At 39.7% G+C, this 18,317-nt stretch overlaps 1 protein-coding gene across 1 annotated transcript in view; it reads left to right on the top strand.

Moving 5' to 3' along the window:
• Nucleotides 1-18,317, top strand: part of LOC140686628 (serine/threonine-protein kinase Nek10-like) — a 56,125-nt gene that overhangs the window by 14,612 nt on the left and 23,196 nt on the right. The window contains exons 4-7 of the mRNA XM_072940834.1: nucleotides 673-886; nucleotides 9,464-9,647; nucleotides 9,740-9,826; nucleotides 11,298-11,352. Of these exons, the coding sequence (XP_072796935.1) occupies nucleotides 673-886; nucleotides 9,464-9,647; nucleotides 9,740-9,826; nucleotides 11,298-11,352 (540 nt within the window). The remainder of the gene's footprint in view (nucleotides 1-672; nucleotides 887-9,463; nucleotides 9,648-9,739; nucleotides 9,827-11,297; nucleotides 11,353-18,317) is intronic.

The raw sequence follows: 18,317 nt of genomic DNA, 5'->3' as shown, positions 1-18,317 counted from the left end.
TTCTGCTGGGGGTTGGCTGTGACGGGAGCAGTCCTCACTTTAGTGGGCTGATTGGTGTTTCCTACCTCCAAAATCTGAGAAAGTTTCGGCATGCAGTGTGTCAGATTAGCTGCTTTAAAAAGAGCACTCCACACACCTTAAACCACCAAGTAACTGGGTTGAATTTTGTCTTTATGAAGTCGTGTTTTGTAAGACTCACTCATCAAGACGTGTTGACATTACTCCCGCACAGCTGGGAAAGTCACTAAACTGTGACGCCCCACCCCACCCCACCACCAGAATCCTTCCTTCCTTGTGGTGCATCACGTGTGATGTTATTGGGACCCCTGTTTGTTTCACTGGCCAGCGAGGCTATGTGGTTTTGGAAAAGAGCCACTTACCCAGGAAAAGCAGACCCCGCCCACCCCTCCTGAGACCGAGGAGCAGCTTCCTGTGTGGCCTCTGACCCTTGCCCACCAGCCCCCCTGCAAGGAGAACAGTGCTGTCCCCTTCTCCTTCCCAGACTTTCCAGATGTCTTCTGAGAAGTCTCAGACTGAACACTGTGCTCGAGGTCTGTCTCACCCCAGGTTCTCTTGGGTGCAGACGCCGTGGTGGACACACAGCGGCATTTAACCTTGGCCCTCCACACCCCGCGGCCTGGTCCTGACTGTGATTAGCTTATGTTCTCTTAGATGCCTCACGCTGGATGCAGAAGCCCGCCCAGATATTGTAGAAGTCAGCTCCATGATAGCCGATGTCATGATGAAATATTTCGACAGTTTGTCCACATCCCAGCTGGCCTTGGAGAAGAAGCTGGAATGGGAACGGAGGCGCACACAGCGGTATTTTATGGAAGCCAACCGGAACGCCGTCACCTGTCAGCGTGAGCCTGCCTTGCTGTCTCACGTAAGTGACCACCTTTCACTCTCTTCAGGATGCTTTCTGCTACACTCTCTGAGGCCTATCATGCTTGTGCTAAGGAAGATTCGTCTTAAGTTAGAAAAATATTCATTGCTACATATAATATTTCACCATTATATAGTTATATATTTGCATATATTTTGATACCTTAAAATAAGTCACTATCATTGATGTTCCAAAGGTGTAATGCATAATTTGTTGTAAATTATAAAACCAGAGTTATCAAAAAGATCTCTTACAAATTCTTCGTTTATAATCTTTGTATAAATAGCAGAGACTGCTTATAATTAACTTCTTCAGCAATCTGGAAATATGGATGAAAATGCTGTATGTTGATTTAGAGAAGGAAATCGTATTTGTCTTAAAATGTTTTTTATTAGTCTATGTAATTGCTTTCATTAGTCTTGGTGATGGTAATAATTTTGCCATGGTATAAATCAGAATGTGCGCTGTTATTTGCCTTGCCAGTAACCTTTAAATTATTTACATACATAAGTTTATTTCTGAGTGTTGTTTGAAAAGGGATGCCAGAGCTACAAATACCCAGATGGGCAAGTGGTGGTGCCGGTGACCCCCTTGTTGGTGTCCCTTTTCTTCCTTCCTCTGTGCCTTTGTTCTGTCATGACCCATAATCCATCCTTCGCTCATGCTCTGGGGTCCCCGAAAGTAGGGGTTTAGTAAGGGACCCTTCAACCTGTAAGTGTTCTTTAATACCCTCCTGGAGGTGGGCCCAGCGCAGTAGGGTCATAAGGCATCCTTGATCAGGATACCTGGTCATCCAATTCTTTTCCAGAGTCCAAAGGACCTGCTGTGCCTCAGCTGGGAAAATGAAGTGACAAATCGGTCTCAAGGAAGAGTCAGTTTTGGTTTCTCAAATAACACCATTTCCAGCAAACTCTTCTGTTTTTTTTTCCCACAAGAAGGAAAGCACTACTGTTTGATGGGTTTCTCTTTCCATACTTGGTATCCAGAAGTTAAACTTCCATTGCTGGTTTCTTTTTTATGGATTTTATTTTATTTTTAAATTTTTCTTAGTACAGCCATGCCTTTCATTTTCACTTTTCATGTTTTTATATAATTGAGGTATAGTTGATTTACAATATTATATTGGTTTCAGGTGTACAACTTAGTGATTTGGTATTTTTATAGATTGTGGTCCATTTAAAGTTGTTATAAAATCCTGGCTGTAGTCTCTGTCCTGTACATTACATTCTTGTGTCTTGCTCAAATTATACCTAGTAGTTTGTGCCGTCTAATTCCCCACCCTATCTTGCCCCTCCTTCTTCTGTCTCCCCATTGGAAACCACTGGTTTGTTCTCTATATTTGTGAGTCTGTTTCTATTTATTATATTCATTTGTTTGTTTAATTTTTTGAGATTCCACATGTAAGTGATAACATACAATACTTGTCTTTCTCTGTCTGAGTCACTTCACTAAGCATAATACCCCCGGGTCCATCCATGTGGTTGCAAATGGCAGGATTTCATTCTTTGCTCATGGCTGAGTAGTATTTCATTGTGTATATATACCACCTCTTCTTTACAATTCTGCTTATGTTATCCTCTAGGAGTTTTATGGATTCCAGTGTTAGATTTATATCTTTCATCCATTTTGATTTTATTTTTGTATATGATGTGGGAAAATGTTCTAGTCTCATTGTTTTTTGACATGGAGCTGTCCTGTATTTCCAGCACCACTTATTGAAGACAGTATCTTTTTCCCTTTGTTGTAGAGTAATTGACAATAAGTGCATGGGTTTATTTCCTTGCTCGATTCTGTTCCATTAATGTATGTGTCTGTTTTTGTGGCAAAACATAATGTTTTGTTGACTGTAGTTTTTCATTATAGCCTGAAGGAAACATGAGTGCTCTGACCTTCTTTCTCAAGGTTGCGTTAGCTATTTGAGGTCTTTTGTGTTTCCATACAAACTTCAGAATTATCTCTTCTGCCTCTGTGACAAATGCCGTTGGTATTTTGATAGGGATTGCATTGCATGTGTAGACTGCCTTAGTTGGTATGGTCATTTTCACAATATTAATTCTTCCAATCCATGAATGCCGTATATTTGTCCATTGTTTTGTGTCCTCTTCAATTTTTGTTTATTATTTTGTTATTTTATTTTAGTGAAGAGAGGAGGTAATTAGGTTTATTTATTTTTATAAGAGGGGCTGAGAACTGAACCCAAGACGGCATCCATGCTAAGCATGTCCTCTACCACTGAGTTACACCCTCCCCTCTCTTCAATTCTTTTCATCAGTATCTTATAGTTTTCCAAGTACAGGTTTTTTGCCCTCTTAATTAGATTTATTCCTAGGTATTCTATTCTTTTTGATGGATGGTAAATGGATTTTATTTCTTAATTTCTCCTTCTGAAAGTTTGTTCTTAATGTACAGAAATGTAACAGATTTTTGAATATTAATTTTGCATCCTGAAACTTTACTGAATTCATTGATGAGTTATAGTAGTCTTTTGGTGGCATCTTTATGATTTTCTATTTTTAATATCATATGCAAATAGTGAGTTTTACTTCTTTCTTTCTAATTTGGATTTCTTATATTTCTTTTTGTGATCAGTGTGGCTAGGACTTCCAACATTATGTTGGATAAAAAGGATAAGATTGGGCATTCTTCTCTTGCTCCTGATCCAAGAGGAGATGCTTTTAGCTTTTCACTGTTCAGTAGGATGTGAACTGTGGGTATATCATATATGGTCTTTATTTTGATGAAGTATGTTCCCTCTTATACCCACTTTCTGAAGGTTTTTTTATTATAAATATATGTTTTTAATATACGTTTATTGAAGTATAGTCAGTTTGCAATGTTGTGTCAATTTCTGGTGTACAACACAATCCTTCAGTCATACAGGAACATACATATATTCCTTTTCATATTCTTTTTAATCTTAAGTTACTACAAGATATTGAATATAGTTCCCTATGCTATATGGTATAAACTTGTTGTTTATCTATTTTGTATAATACTAGATAGTATTTGCAAATCTCAAACTCCCAATTTACCCCTTTCTACCCTCTTTACTCCCTGGTAACTATGTTTATTTTCTGTCAGTGAGTCTGTTTCTGTTTTATAAATAGGTTTGTTTGTCTTTTTTTTTTTTAGATTCCACATATAAGTGATATCATATGATATTTTCTGTTCTCTTTCTGGCTTACTTCACTTAGAATGACATCCTTCAGGAACATCCATGTTGCTGCAAATAGCATATTCATTATTTTTTATGGCTGATTAATATTCCATTGTATAAATATACCACATCTTCTTTATCCAGTCCTCTGTCAATGGACATTTAGGTTGTTTCCATGTCTTGACTACTGTAAATAGTGCTTCTATGAACATTGGAGTCCATGAACCTTTTTGAATTAAGTTTCCCTCTGGATACAAGCCCAGGAGTGTGATTCCTGGGTCATATGGTAAGTCTATTCCTAGTATTTTCAGGAATCTCCATACTGATTTCCACAGTGGTTGCAGCAAACTGTGTTCCCACCAGCAGTGTAGGAGGGTTCCCCTTTCTCACAGCCTCTCCAGCATTTATCATTTGTGGACTTTTGAATGATGGGCATTCTGACTGGTGTGAGGTGATACATCATTGTACTTTTGTTCTGCATTTCTCTGATAATTAGCAATATTGAGCATTTTTCATCTGCCTATTGGCCATTTGTATGTCTTCATTGGAAAATTGTTTGTTTAGGTCTTCTGCCCATTTTTGGACTGGGTTGTTCACTTTTTTATTATTAAGATGCGTGAGCTATTTATATATTCAGGAAATTAAGCCCTTGTCAGTCTCATCTTTTGCAAATATTTTCTCCCATTCCATAGGTTGTCTTTTTGTTTCACTTATGATTTCCTTCGCTGTGCAAAAGCTTATACATTTAATTAGGTCCCATTTGTTTATATTTGCCTTTATTTCTATTGCTTGAGTTGACGGCCCTAGGAGAACATTGCTGAGATTTGTGTCCAATAATGTTTTGCTTGTATTTTCTTCTAAGAGGTTTATATTATCTTGTCTTATATTTAGGTCTTTAAGCCATTTTGAGTTTATTTTTGTGTATGGTGTGAGGGAGTATTCTAATTTCTTGATGTGCATGCTGCTGTCCAGTTTTCCCAACACCATTTGCTGAAGAGACTGTCTTTATTCCATTGTATGTTCTTGCCTCCTTTGTCGAAGATTAGTTGACCAAATTTTGTGGGCTCATTTCTGGGCTCTCTATTCTGTTCCATTGGTCTATATGTCTGTTTTTATACCAATACCATGCTGTCTTGATGACTGTAGCTCTGTAGTATTGTCTGAAGTCTGGGAGAGTTATTCCTCCAGCCTCTTTCTTTTTCTTCAGTAATGCTTTGGCAATTCTAGGTCTTTGATGGTTCCATATAAATTTTATTATGCTTTGTTCTAGTTCTGTGAAATGTATCCTGGGTAATTTGATAGGGATTGCATTAAATCTGTAGATTGCCTTGGGCAGTGTGACCATTTTAACAATATTGATGCTTCCAATCCAAGAGCATGGGATGTCTTTCCATTTCTTTAAGTCATCTTTAATTTTCTTAGTCAGTGTTTTGTAGTTCTCCACGTATAAATCTTTCACTTCCTTGGCCAGGTTTATTCCTAAGTATTTATTTTTGGGGATGTACTTTTAAAAGGGATTGTTACTTTACTTTCTGTTCCTGCTATTTCTTTGTTAGTGTAAAGAGATATAGCTGATTTCTCTATGTTGATGTTGCTTCCTTCTAACTTGCTGAATACTTTATCAGCTCTAGTAGTTTCTGTGTGGAGCCTTTAGGGTTTTTTATATATATAGTATCATGTCATCTGCATGTAATGACAGTTTTACCTCTTCTCTTCTAATTTGGATCCCTTTTATTTCTTTTTCTTGTCTAATTGCTATGGCTAGGACTCTAGTACTATATTGAATATAAGTGATGAGAATGGGCATCCTTGTCCCTTTCCAGATTTTAGTGGGAAGTCTTTCAGCTTTTCACCTTTGAGTATTATGCTTGCTATAGGTTTTTAATAAATAGGTTTTATTATGTTGAGATACGTTCCCTCTATACCCACTTTGATAAGAGTTTTTATCATAAATGGATGTTGAATTTTATCAAATGCTTTTTCTGCGTCTATTGAGATGATCGTGTGATTTTTGTCCTATCTTTTGTTGATGTGGTGTATCACATTGATTGATTTGCATATGTTGAACCATCCTTGTATCTCTGAGATGAACCCAACTTCATAATGATGTATAATTTTTTTGTGTGTTTTTGGATTCTGTTTGCTAATATTTGTTGAGGATTTTCCCCTTTCATTTCTTAATTTGTTTTTTGATTTCTCTTTCTCTTTTCTTCTTGGTGAACATGGCCAGAGGTTTTTTATTTTGTTTAGTCTTTAAAAAAACCAGCTCTTGATTTGATTGATTTTTTTTATTTTCTATTTTATTTATTTCCTCTCTGATCTTTATTATTTCTTTCCTTTTACTAGCTTTAGGTTTTATTTGTTCTTCTTTTTGTAATTGTTTTAGGTGGTAGGTTAGGTTGGTTATTTGATTTTTTTCTGGTTTTTTAAGGAAGGCTTGTATCACTGTTAACTTCCCTCTTAGGGCTGCTTTTGCTGCATCTCATAGATCTTATGTGGTTGTGTTTTCGTTGTCATTTGTTTTAAGGGATTTTTAAATTTCCTCTTTGATTTTGTTGTTGACCCATTTGTTTTTTAGTAGCATGTTGTTTAGTCCAGGCAACTGTTTTTTTTCTCACTCTAGTTGTTTTCTAATCTCATGTAGTTGTGATCAGAAAAGATACTTGATGTAATTTCTGTCCTCTTAAATTTGTTGAGGCTTGTTTTGTGACCTAGTGTTTGTTCTAGTCTAAAGAATGTTCCATGTGCACTTGAAAAGCATGTGTGTTCTGGCTTTTTCTTTTTCAAATGTAATATCCTGTAAATATCAATTAGTCTAAATGATCTGTTGTGTCATTTAGTATTCCATTGTGTTATTGGTTTTCTGTCTGGAAGATCTGTCCAGTGATGTTGGTGGGGTACTAAAGTCTCCTACTATTACTGTATTCACCTCAGTTTCTCCCTTTATGTCTGTTAGTATTTGCTTTATATATATAGCTTCTCCTATATTGGGTGCATATATGTTAATGAGTGTAATATCCTCATCTTGTTGTTCCTTTATCATTAGCTAGTGTCCATCCTTATCTTTCTTTATACCCTTTGTTTTAAAGTCTGTTATGTTTGATACAAGCATTGCTACCCCTGCTTTCTTTTCATTTCCATTTACATGACTTATCTTTTTCCATCCCCTCATTTTCAATCTGTTGACTTTCACCCTAAACTGAGTGTCTTGTAAGCAGTATATTTTATATATTTTTTGTATTGAAGTATATAAGAGCAGCATATTGTAGGCTCTTATTTTATTATCCATCTCCTACCCTTTGCCTTTTGATTGGAACATTTAGTTCATTGACCTTAAAAGTGGTTATTGATAGATACGTATTTATTGCCATTTTAAACCATGTTTTCCTGTTGGTTTTATATTTCTCCTTTGTTTCTTATTCTTTTGTGGTTTGATGTTTTTCATATTATACTTGAGTTCTCTTCTTTTGGGTTTTTGTGACTCTATTATATGGTTTTGGTTTGTGGTTACCATGTTTTTCATATATGTTAACCCATTACTATATATACTTGGTTTAGACTGGTCATCATGTAAGCTCAAATACGTTATTAAAAAAAAAAGAAAAAAATCTGCATTTTATTATTCACCTCATCCACATTTTGTGATTTGATGTTCTCTTTTACATCTTCATGTTTATCTTTTTGCTGTTCATGGTAGTTATCATTTGCTTTTCTAGTTACAGTTTTCTTTTCTATAGATTCTTGCTTCTTTTCTACTCAGAGAAGACTTTCCAATATTTATTTTAGGATAGGTTTAGTATTGTTCTATTTCAAATTTTAGGTGTCTGAGAAATTATCTGTCTCCCCTATTCTAAATATTCACCTTTCTGGGCATGGTATCCTAGGTTGTAGGTTTTTCTGTCAGGACTTTGGATGTACCTTGCCACTCCCTTATGGCCTGTAACATTTCTGTAGAGAAATCAGCTGATAGCCTTATAGGAGGGGATCCCTTGTAGCTAACTCTTTGTTTTCCTCTTGCTGCCTTTGAATCATCTCTTTAGCTTTGACTTTTGCCATTTAAATTTTAATATGCCTTATTTCTCTTTGGGTTCAACTTGCTTGAGAAATTCTCCACTTCCTGTACCTGGATATCTGTTTCCTTCTAAAGTGTCAGAAAGTTTTCAGTCATAATTCTTTCAAATACGTTTTGACCCCCTTTTCTCTTCTCCTTCTCGGGCCTCTGTCATGCATAGATTGGCATGCTTTATATTTTCCCATGGGTCTCTTATATTGCCTTCATCTTTTTTCATTCTTTCTGCTGCAGTCAGTGTCCTGCCCCTCCCTTTGTGTGTACTTGTTAACTGTGGGGCTCTTTATGGCAGATGCAGGCTCCCTTTCATACTCTGTCAGTTGTGGCCTGTACCACACTCCAGCCCCTTCAGGCTGTCTCCACCCAGCCAACCCCACTTCTCTCCCTGGAGTCTTTCCTCTGAAGCCCAGGTCAGCACCTAGCCACCACACACTAGTGGACATGTGTCTTAGGCTGGAGAATGAGCAAGATGGCACACATCCTCTGTGCTGGGCCCCCTGTTCTGTCTGCTGCATATCAAGGACTGCTCTCTCCTCCGAGCCTCTGAAGTTCCCTTCTGTCCCAGCTAGTCTCCCGACTGGTGAATAGGCTTCCAAAGGTGAGGGAACCTTCCCTCTTCCATAGCTCCCTCCCAGGGGCACAGGTCCCATCCTGATTCTTTTTTTTTTTTTTGTCCCACCCAGTTACATGGTGATCTGTCTCATAGGAGAAGTTTTGATTGTATGAGATATTCTGTCAGGGTTAAGCATTCTGTGAGCACTGTATTCCACAAGTAGAAGTGTTTTTTGATGTATTTGTGGGTGGAGATGAGTTCCACATCCTTCTAGTCTGTCACCCTGATCCAACCGCCCCTTCTTTATACCTTTAGTTGTAGAACATATTTTCTTCTGGATTCCAGTCTTTCTCACCACCAGTCGCTCTGTAAGTGCTTGGCATTGTTGTATGCCTGAGGGAGGAGGTGAGCTCAGCACCTTTCTACTCTTGCATCTTGGCCAACTACCTCCAGAATTGTTCTGCACATCTATTCCTTAGTGCTACAGTTTCTTTCACCAGACAGCGCAGACCTTTGCTACTAAACACTTTGCCACACCCATTCTTTTTTGTCCAGTGGTAGCCCACTTTTTTTGTCATCATGGACTCCATGAACTTTATAGCATATGTGGTAGCCCACTTTTTTTGTCATCATGGACTCCATGAACTTTATAGCATATGTGTCAGTGGACCCACTGATGTGAATTCAGCAGCAATATTTGTAATGATACTTTAGTCCTTTTAAGATATATTCTAATGAGGTTTAGGTCCCACAGAAGAAAGAAAGAAGTGGGTATTAAAAACTGAATTTCTCTTTCAGGAAACATTTGAGAAGGCAAGCTTGAGTAGCAGCAGCAGTGGAGCAGGCAGCCTGAAAAGTGAGCTTTCAGAAAGCTCAGACCTGCCCCCTGAGGACTTCCAGGTCCCCTGTGGGAAGGACAAAGACAGGGCCTGTGACGGAATCTTGTCAGATGATACTTTCAACCTGGAAAATATTGACAAAGGTATTTCTAGTGAAAGGGTTACAGCATGAATGCACCCTTGACTCCCTTCTGTTTCAAGGTTCATTTACTTTTTATTTTTTATTAATGTGCAGATATATATTCAGAGCTCGATGATGAATTGGACATTTTGGATAACTCCAGCATCTCCAGTTCAAGCCCTTTGAAGGAATCTACATTCAGTAAGGCTTCTTTTTCTGTTTGTAGGGTTCCAGAAGGTAGTGGTTTGGGACTGGTACCCAGGAGTCAGGTAGTTGTCACCACACATATAACTGAGTGGTTTGCTTCCTAGGTGCAGTACACATTAATTAGGACATGTGTGTTTGTCACTCCGACAAAGCCCAGAGGCCAACAGCACTGTGGTCTTCCACTGCCTCCTGTCAAATGAATAGTTTCATTATTTCTTGCAGCAAATGCAGGTTCTAACTGGGGAGTGGAGATAACTTATTTCTAAACAGACTTAACAACCCAAGGAATAATGGAGGTGAGCTTCTATGAGTCTGTTGATTGGAGGTTAGAAACCTGGAGAAGAAATTCATCTTGGTGTAGACTGTTTCATACAACTTTATTTAAAGTAATGCAAAGGGATGTATTATACTTAAAACTCTAAAGTAAAATAAATGTTTTAATTGTGTAGAATTACAGGAATATGCTAGGTAAATTCAGTAAAAATGAACCTTTACTCTTAAATTGAAACAGTAAAGAAAATAGGCAAGATACATTTAAATAAAGTGTAAAGAATGTTCCTTATAGAAAGATAGGATTCATTTGACTCAACAAATCTCACCCAACAAATCTGAAACTGAAAGAAAAGACCAGCTAACATAGTTAATGGAGAGATAAGAATGATTCTTTTAAAGAGTAAGTTGATGGAATATTAAAGAGGATAAGTAGAAGTACTCTGAAATTGATTAAGTGTAAATAATCCCGTCTCATCAGTGACTATACTGCGAACATTTCGTAAAAGAAGGTTTAGGATGTTCTCTCTGAGCATCAGAATAAAAGCCTAAGGATTTTGTTTCATTCTTCATCCCTTTCCAAAATTAATTGGTTCATCAAAATGGAGAATAGATGTTCTGGGTTTTCTGGGACAGTCACGATTTCCAACACCCTGTTCTGTTTTCCTTATAAATTCCAGGCTGCTAAATGAAATATCTTGATTTCCAACTGGGAAAACATAAATATTTTGCAATAAGAATACTCATGCATTTAAACATATGTAGCAAGACCTGGAAACAATTAATCACTGACTGTTTTGAGATGAACTCAGGGTTGTCCATCCCCAGTAACAAGGACAAGGGGTCAGTGGGGAAGTGAGGAAGGGAAAGCTGGACACTTAATTTGCATGTGGTTACTTATCGCTGCTTGGCAAGGGATTTAGGATGATTCTGACATAAATACTTTATTGTACTAAGTTAGCTGATAATAGTGGAGTTTCTTTGTTTAGTACCTTTTCTTTAGGGATAGACCCTTAAAAAACCTGTCAAGTAAATAGTAATTTGCAACAGGATATTTCAGCTGATGCCTTCCTAAGGGAGGACAGTCTTCACAGTAGGTACAGTTGCTTAGAGATTTTTTAAACAAACAAAGGAGCGAATAAATGAAACATTTGCAGCAGGAAAATGTGAAGTTATTTTTATTTTCTTGTTTCAGGCACTTTAAAGAGAAGTTTCAGTGCTTCAGGAGGAGAAAGACAATTCCAGACAAGGTAAGTATATACACACTGAACTCCTGGAAATATTTTTATTTTTATTTTTTAAATTTTTGTTAAAACTTTATGTTATTGAGTTATAGTCAGTTTACAACGTTGTGTCAATTTCCAGTGTAGCGCACAATTTTCAGTTATACATGAACATACATATATTCATTGTCACGTACTTTTTCACCATGAGCTACTCCAAGATCTTGTATATATTTCCCTGTGCTGTACACTATAATCTTCTCTTGTTTATCTATTCTACATATACCTGTCAGTTTCTGCTTTTAGACTCTGCCGAGCATAGGTTTTGGTGGCTAGACTGATACCCGATAGCAGAGGCTACCATGGTTGTGCGGCCCTGGAGGCTGTTGGAGCCCACCCTCCCAGAGCTGACTCTACCATGAAGCATACTGGGAGGGATACTAAGCTGGGGCCTGGGGTTTGAACTGGCCCTGTGATCCTCAGCCCCTCAGTCAGTCTCGCTGAGCTCAGGGAGGAAGGGCAGTTGTGCTTCCTGAGATCACTGGGGCCCTGGCTCCTTACGTCTTGTTTTTCCGCATCCCCAGGGTGTAGGTCTCACGCTTATGGCAGATGTGTTAGAGGTGGACCGTGTCAAAGCCAAAACCCAGGTGGCAGGCAGTGGGATGTGGAAGTCGGGAAATGCCATTCCTTTAAGGGATGTGACCCAGATATCGTTCTCTTCCCTTCTGGTCACAGACCAGGACTTAGTCACGTGAACACATTTAGCTGCAAGGGAGAATGAGGACAGTTGGGGCATTCGGTTCTAAAAGATTTTTATTTTGCAGCAACTTAGCACTTTCTGCCACAGTTGTCTCTTGGGCTAAGGACTAAAATGAAACTCTCTGATCTGGCCTTTGGCAAGTCCCTGGTGACCTTCACAAGAGCAGTTCAGTGGCCTTAGGTGAGGTTGTTGGGAGCAGAAGCCTGACTGGGGTTTTTGTAAATTGCAGAGGCAGGGGTGAGGAACAAGTTGGAGAAGGTGAGGTGTGAGCTGGACCGTGACCTGGTGGCGAATGTTTGATGGGAAAGGCCTTCTAGAATCAGGATGACTGTGGGTGAGTGGCCTGAGGGGAGACTGAAGACGGAGGGGAACTGAGCAGCTGGAGCCGGAGAGCAGGCCTGGGAAGGCAGGAGGGACAACCCTTCATCTGTGTCTGAAGAAAGGGAGGCAAAGATAACACTCAGCTCAGGAGGCAAAGAAGAGGACGATTACGCTTGGTGGTTTCTATTTATTATGCGAAGTTCCAGGTCTGCTGCCGAGAGGATGATCTAGACTCAGGAGTTTGGTCAACTAGGAAGAGCCAGTACTGAGGTGGCAGGAGACTGAGCAGGGACAGGTGGAAGGGCTGCCCGCAGCTCCGGGTCTGCGGCACCAGTGCAGGCCGGGTCCGTGTCAGTGGTGGTGACAGCCCGCAGCCGTTGAGCCATGGGTGATGCTGGCCGAGGCAGTGGCTGAGGGCTGGTGACAAAAGGCTGAGGCTGTGGATCTGCTTTACCAGTGGGGCTTTGTGGGTGCAGCAGGTGACCCTGACTCGGGCTGACCTGTGTAACGGGCTTCGTTAGAAGGCCATGGGGGCTCACAGAATTAGGAACCCACAGAATCAACCTACCAAGGGGCAGGAGCCAGGTCGGCCCCAGAAGCCTGTGGAGGAGGCACTCCTGGAAGAATTGTGAAGGCTGTGATGTTGGGCCGAACGGGCTCCCAGCTCATTTGTTCCGTCTCTCTGTCACCTCTCTTAGGATCCAATGCAAGAGAGTCAGGTCGGCCTGGCTTGGATCAGGCCCTGTCACTGCTGTGGGGAAGGCCAAGTCCCTTCAGGTCCCTCTGGGGGCTGCATGGGTGCCGAGCAGTCCAGATGGGGCCACAATCAGTGCTGGGTTCGAGGGTGCTGGGAAGAGCATCATGGAAATGAACTTCAGGATGGAGAACCTGCCTGGCAAAGTCCCGAGGCCTTCAGTTAGGCGGCAAAGGAAGGCGCACGTGGAAAATCAATTCTGTTGAGTCAAAGATACCACCTCACTGATAACTTTATCTTTTCCAAGTGAAAGTCAGGAAGGGTTAGGGTGGAGCCATTTTATTTCCTAAATCTTTTCCAGTGTTGCTAGTAGCAAAATCCAAAAAATGTATCAGAATGTGAAATATACCAGGTACGTCATCAAGGAATCCCGTAGGAGCCCACAGTGTTCTTCAGTGGGCCAAGGTGTGGAGAAGCAGTGGTAAAGACAGAGAGCAGTGGGGAGAGAAACTGTCCAACCCCTCAAGGGAACCAAAATAAATGATGGTGGGGACGTGGGCCTGGGATAGAAGATCCCCCATCTCTGGGTCCCTATCCCTGACCCAGCAGCTCTGCTTCCAGTTGCTGCAGACAAGGATGCCACACACAGGAGCCCGGAACATGGGAGCTGTTGCTGGCTCAGCCCAGCATTTAAGGGGACAGGAGTGGGAGATGTGAGCTTGGCCATGGAGCTGGGGGTCTGATCGGCACCATGGAGTAGCTGTGTCCTCAACTCCGGCACCAGAGTTTCTGTACCTCGACCACGTTGTGAGTTCAGTAGACTTCTGTGAGCTGGTCTGTCTGCACGTGAGGAGGGTTCCATGTCCTCCCCTAAAAGAATTAACAAGTGCACTTTGGAATCTAACTATTCCCTTTTAAGTTTTGTGATTATTTATATTTTTTAGAACATCTTCAAAAGACTTTTTTCTGTATTATTGGATACTTTACTCAGTAATACAAAGTTGCTTAAGTACATAGAAAAGATAGAAAACAAGTATTTTAGTACAAAATAATTTATGACATATGGGTGCATTCCCCAGTTAAGAGAAATTTTTATTAAGCTGGAAATTTTCAGTCAGGTGAATTTAGGAATCTTAGCATTGCCAAATAATTCTAGTCCTTTTTACCTGAAAGGATGCATGGAAAGTTGTCTTATTTGCAACAGTTCAGTTGAACTCCAACCCTTCAAAAACAAAAGAAACAAATATAGTATGTATGTTAGAGTTTGAAATAGACTTTAAAAGGTCATCATTGTCTAAACATTTCTAGCAAATTGAATAAACTAGAATTAACAGAAAGCGGGAGTGTAATCTGAAGCTCACTGAAATGGGGACACTACACAGTGGGCTTTAACTTGGGTTAATGACCAAGTCAACAGGGGGAAATGGCCCCACTGTTGAGGCTGAAGAGTCAGAAGGCGTGTGCATATGTGAACCGGTGAATAGAATCTGAGCTAAAGCTGCGCCGTGTGTGGGCCAGTGTGACACCCATCACGGAGCACAGGCTGGTTTAAGGCATGCTATCGCCTCTCAGGGAACTCACAGTGTAGGAGAGACACAGGCAGACTTGATGAGAAAATACATGGCAAGAGATAGCCTACAATTCATACCAAATAAGAGGAGAAAAAGTGAGTAACTTTTTGACTTCCTTCCAGGTTACCCCCAGAGCGTCTATGAATTAAAAGGAGACCACTCCAACATACATTTATAATTCTTTAAAAGGCATTAAATAAGGCTGAAGTTATTTGCAACCTAATTTGTTTAGAATTATCCTGGGTTTCTTGGTTTATTGGTATGAAATGTAAACCCCTCCCGCACTGTATTTAAAAGCTAAGTGAAAAGTTAGAATCCGAAAGAATATGGCAGAGCTACAAAATATAATAAAGATAAATGGAAAATAAAGCCTGTGGATACTTTTGGCTATTTTGTGCCACATATTCAGTGGGAAATGAGTTATGATGAGACCCAAGAGGAGCCTCATTGGCCCCTAGGACAAGGGAGTTGGTCCCAATGCGAAGAAGCCACAGAGAGGAGCACAATTGATCTGGGCACAACTTCCAGGATTTAGAATTCAGTCTTGATTCAGGCTGAACAGTACAGAGAGAAAGTGTAAGCATATACGCTCAGCTTCGGTCATCTCAGATACCAGGAGCTAGATTTAAGCCAATTGCCTGCTAAAGAACCAAGGCACCTCCCTAGCCACTTGAGATAGACTCTCTTGAGCAAATGGACCAGGCAAATGGATACAACTTTAGCAGATGGAACTAGGAAGGGGAACTCCTGCCTCCTCCGGGAAGTACTGGATTCTCAAGGCTGATGAAAGAAAAATTGATATTGAACTGGAAGGCACCCTGTTGATGCGATCCAAGACATTGTCAGTTGGTAAAATTTTTTCAGGAATATAATTAATGGCAATGCCCGGAAAGAGGCTCCAGCTCTTAGAAGTCCATATTCCTTCTATGAACTATTTAGCAGAAGTCACTTGAAACCAGAAAATGATTTCTTTGGGCTCCTTTTCTTGCCAGCCTCCTCCCAGATCTCAACTCTTCGTCCCTAAATCTCCAAAAGTACTGGAAGCCATACGCAAAGCTGAGGTATCGAATCAGTGGCAAGTGCTGCATTCCTTGGCTCTGGAATTGCAGCCTTTCACTCATTCAAAGCAGAGTCTCCAATCTCCATGCCCAGGGATTCAGGTACTAAGTCTCCTGTACCAGGATGTCGTGTAGCAGCCATTCCCAGACCTGGAGATGTCAGTGTAGCTTTTCTAATAGTATATGTGTAGCCTGTGGAGAACTTCCAGGTCACCCACTTTTCCTGACAATAAACAGGTCATTCAGTATTCACTCAGGATAATTTGCTTTTAGTTATGCCTTTGGTTTGCGAGAACAGAGATTTGATTTTACATCTTTATTCTTCACATGTGATTGCAGAGTTGTAAATAGTGTCCCTTGGGATACTCCTACAGATTTTTAACAATTTGAGTTGTCACCAAGTAGCTGATTTAACTACAGTCACTCATACTCTCTCGAGGGCTAACTGGTTAGCACTCCTGAAGATACAGAACTGTAAGATAACTTCATCTCCCTTACATTTAAGTTCCATCCATTAAGTAACAAAAGGCAGATGAAAATTAACTTAATGGTATGCTTCTCATAATATTGCTTTTAATGAATGCACGCAGATCTTGTGATGGTCTTTTTGAATAAATTTTTTGAATGAGAATGGGAGAAATTACTTTGTTTCAACAGCTTCAAAGAGGTAAAATTCAAACAGAATAAACTGCGCTTATTTAAAGTGTGAAAATAGATGTTCTGAGTATGTACATCCTGTGAAATCACGATTAAGATAGTAAACATATCCATCCAACTGTGTCCTGGTGCCCATTTGTCCCCTTTGCTCCTGCTGCTCACCCCCCACCCCAGGCAATCACTGGTCTGCTTGCTGCACTGTGGATTGGTTTGTGATTTATAATTTAATATACATGGAATTATATAGTACATACTGTCATTTGTCTGGACATATTGCAGTCAGGGTGATTATTTCAAAATCTGTCTGTGTTGTTTTGTGTATCAACAGTTCATTCCTTTTCACTGTTAGGTATTAGTCCATTGTGTGGATATACTGTGGGTTGTTTATCAGTTCATCTGTTAATGGACATTTGAGTTCCAGTATTTGGCTATTACACATAAAGCTGCTATGAACGTTTGTGTTTGTATGGACATACACTTTTTTCCTTTGGGGTAAGTACCTATAAGTGAAATGGCTGGGTCGTATGTAGGTGTATGCTTAACTTTTTAAGAAACTCAAAGTATTTTCTAAAGTGGTTGTAGCATTTTTACATTCCCAGTTTGAGAGATTTGAACTCACATGTTGAAGTTAATTATAGTATTTGTGGAAATCATCTCTTATTTTGATATGTACATCTCCAAAATTGGAAGAAGTTAAGAAGGAAAATGGAATTGACTTTTCATGGTCAAAGTCTTAATGAGCACAAAATATTATCTATTTTACAATAATTATGTGGAATAAATATCCTTATTGTTAATGTTTACTTGATTTTTTATTTGCATATAGACAGAGTTAACCAAAAGCTGAGTTGATGTCTGTGTCATGAAAAAAGTGCTTAAAAGTTCAACAATTAGGACGGTCTTTGAAATTTACAACTTTAATCATTTTCAATGATCTAAATGGTGTAAAATTTCCTGCCTCAGTTTGCTGGGGGAAAATTACAAATGGGCTTGGTCTTTATCAGTTTCTGTCTGGGTTTTATAGTCTCACTTAGTTGATATATGTGTTGATAGTTCTAATTCAGTGTATCATAGCACTTTATTTCAATTTACAAGAAATTATCCTACAGAGTAAAATTTGGTAATACACACAGAGGCTGCAGCCTCTTTAATACATGCACTCAAGTCCCAGTAAGCTTTGGTCACTATATTATGATCCTCTTAAGAACATCAGTTGATTCATCAATTAGTGTTTATTACCATGTGCTGGCAGAAACCAGACTATGGCTGGCCCATCTTTGCATTCCCCAGGTCACAAATACTTGTCATTTAATGGATAAATGACTGTTATCTTAGTGTAAATTCTGTGTCTCTCTCTGTAATATGACTAAAACCTTACCTACTGGCTTAAACCTACAGCCTTTGCCATAGTCACAGATTAAGACCTTTTTAAAGATCCTGTTGCTCAGGCAATAAGATTTTTCCATGCATGTTTGCATCCTGTTGCCAAGGCAACAGTGTAGCACGGGCAGGCTGGTTTGAGACATGGAATAGTTGAGGTATCAGAGATGCCTGCAGTTCACAGCTTCTTTGGCAAATCAGGGTATGCATAACTGTATTCAAGGGTGAGTGCCTGACTCCAGGCTTTGTGTATAAAGATGACTGTGAACGTTTGTGTCCATCCAGTATCATACATGTGACTCGAAAGTCCTTGTGTAACCTCAGGACCTTGGGATCTGGTTTCTCGGTAGCAGAAGCCTTGCTTAATTTGAATTGCTGCTGTTCTCTCCCCTCAACTCCTTTTTCATAACCCAGATCTAGTTTCGTTTAAGTTGAGTAAATACTTGCCAGAATTGACCTGGCTTATCTGCCAATGTCACAATCAAGCAGTTTTACAACAACAATTTACTGTCAGTCAGACCGTTGTATTCCTTTTCTGTGACAGTTCTAAA

Source organism: Vicugna pacos, chromosome 17, assembly GCF_048564905.1.
Source record: "Vicugna pacos chromosome 17, VicPac4, whole genome shotgun sequence".
NCBI classification, from domain to species: domain Eukaryota; kingdom Metazoa; phylum Chordata; class Mammalia; order Artiodactyla; family Camelidae; genus Vicugna; species Vicugna pacos.
This window is presented reverse-complemented; position numbering and strand designations above follow the sequence as displayed.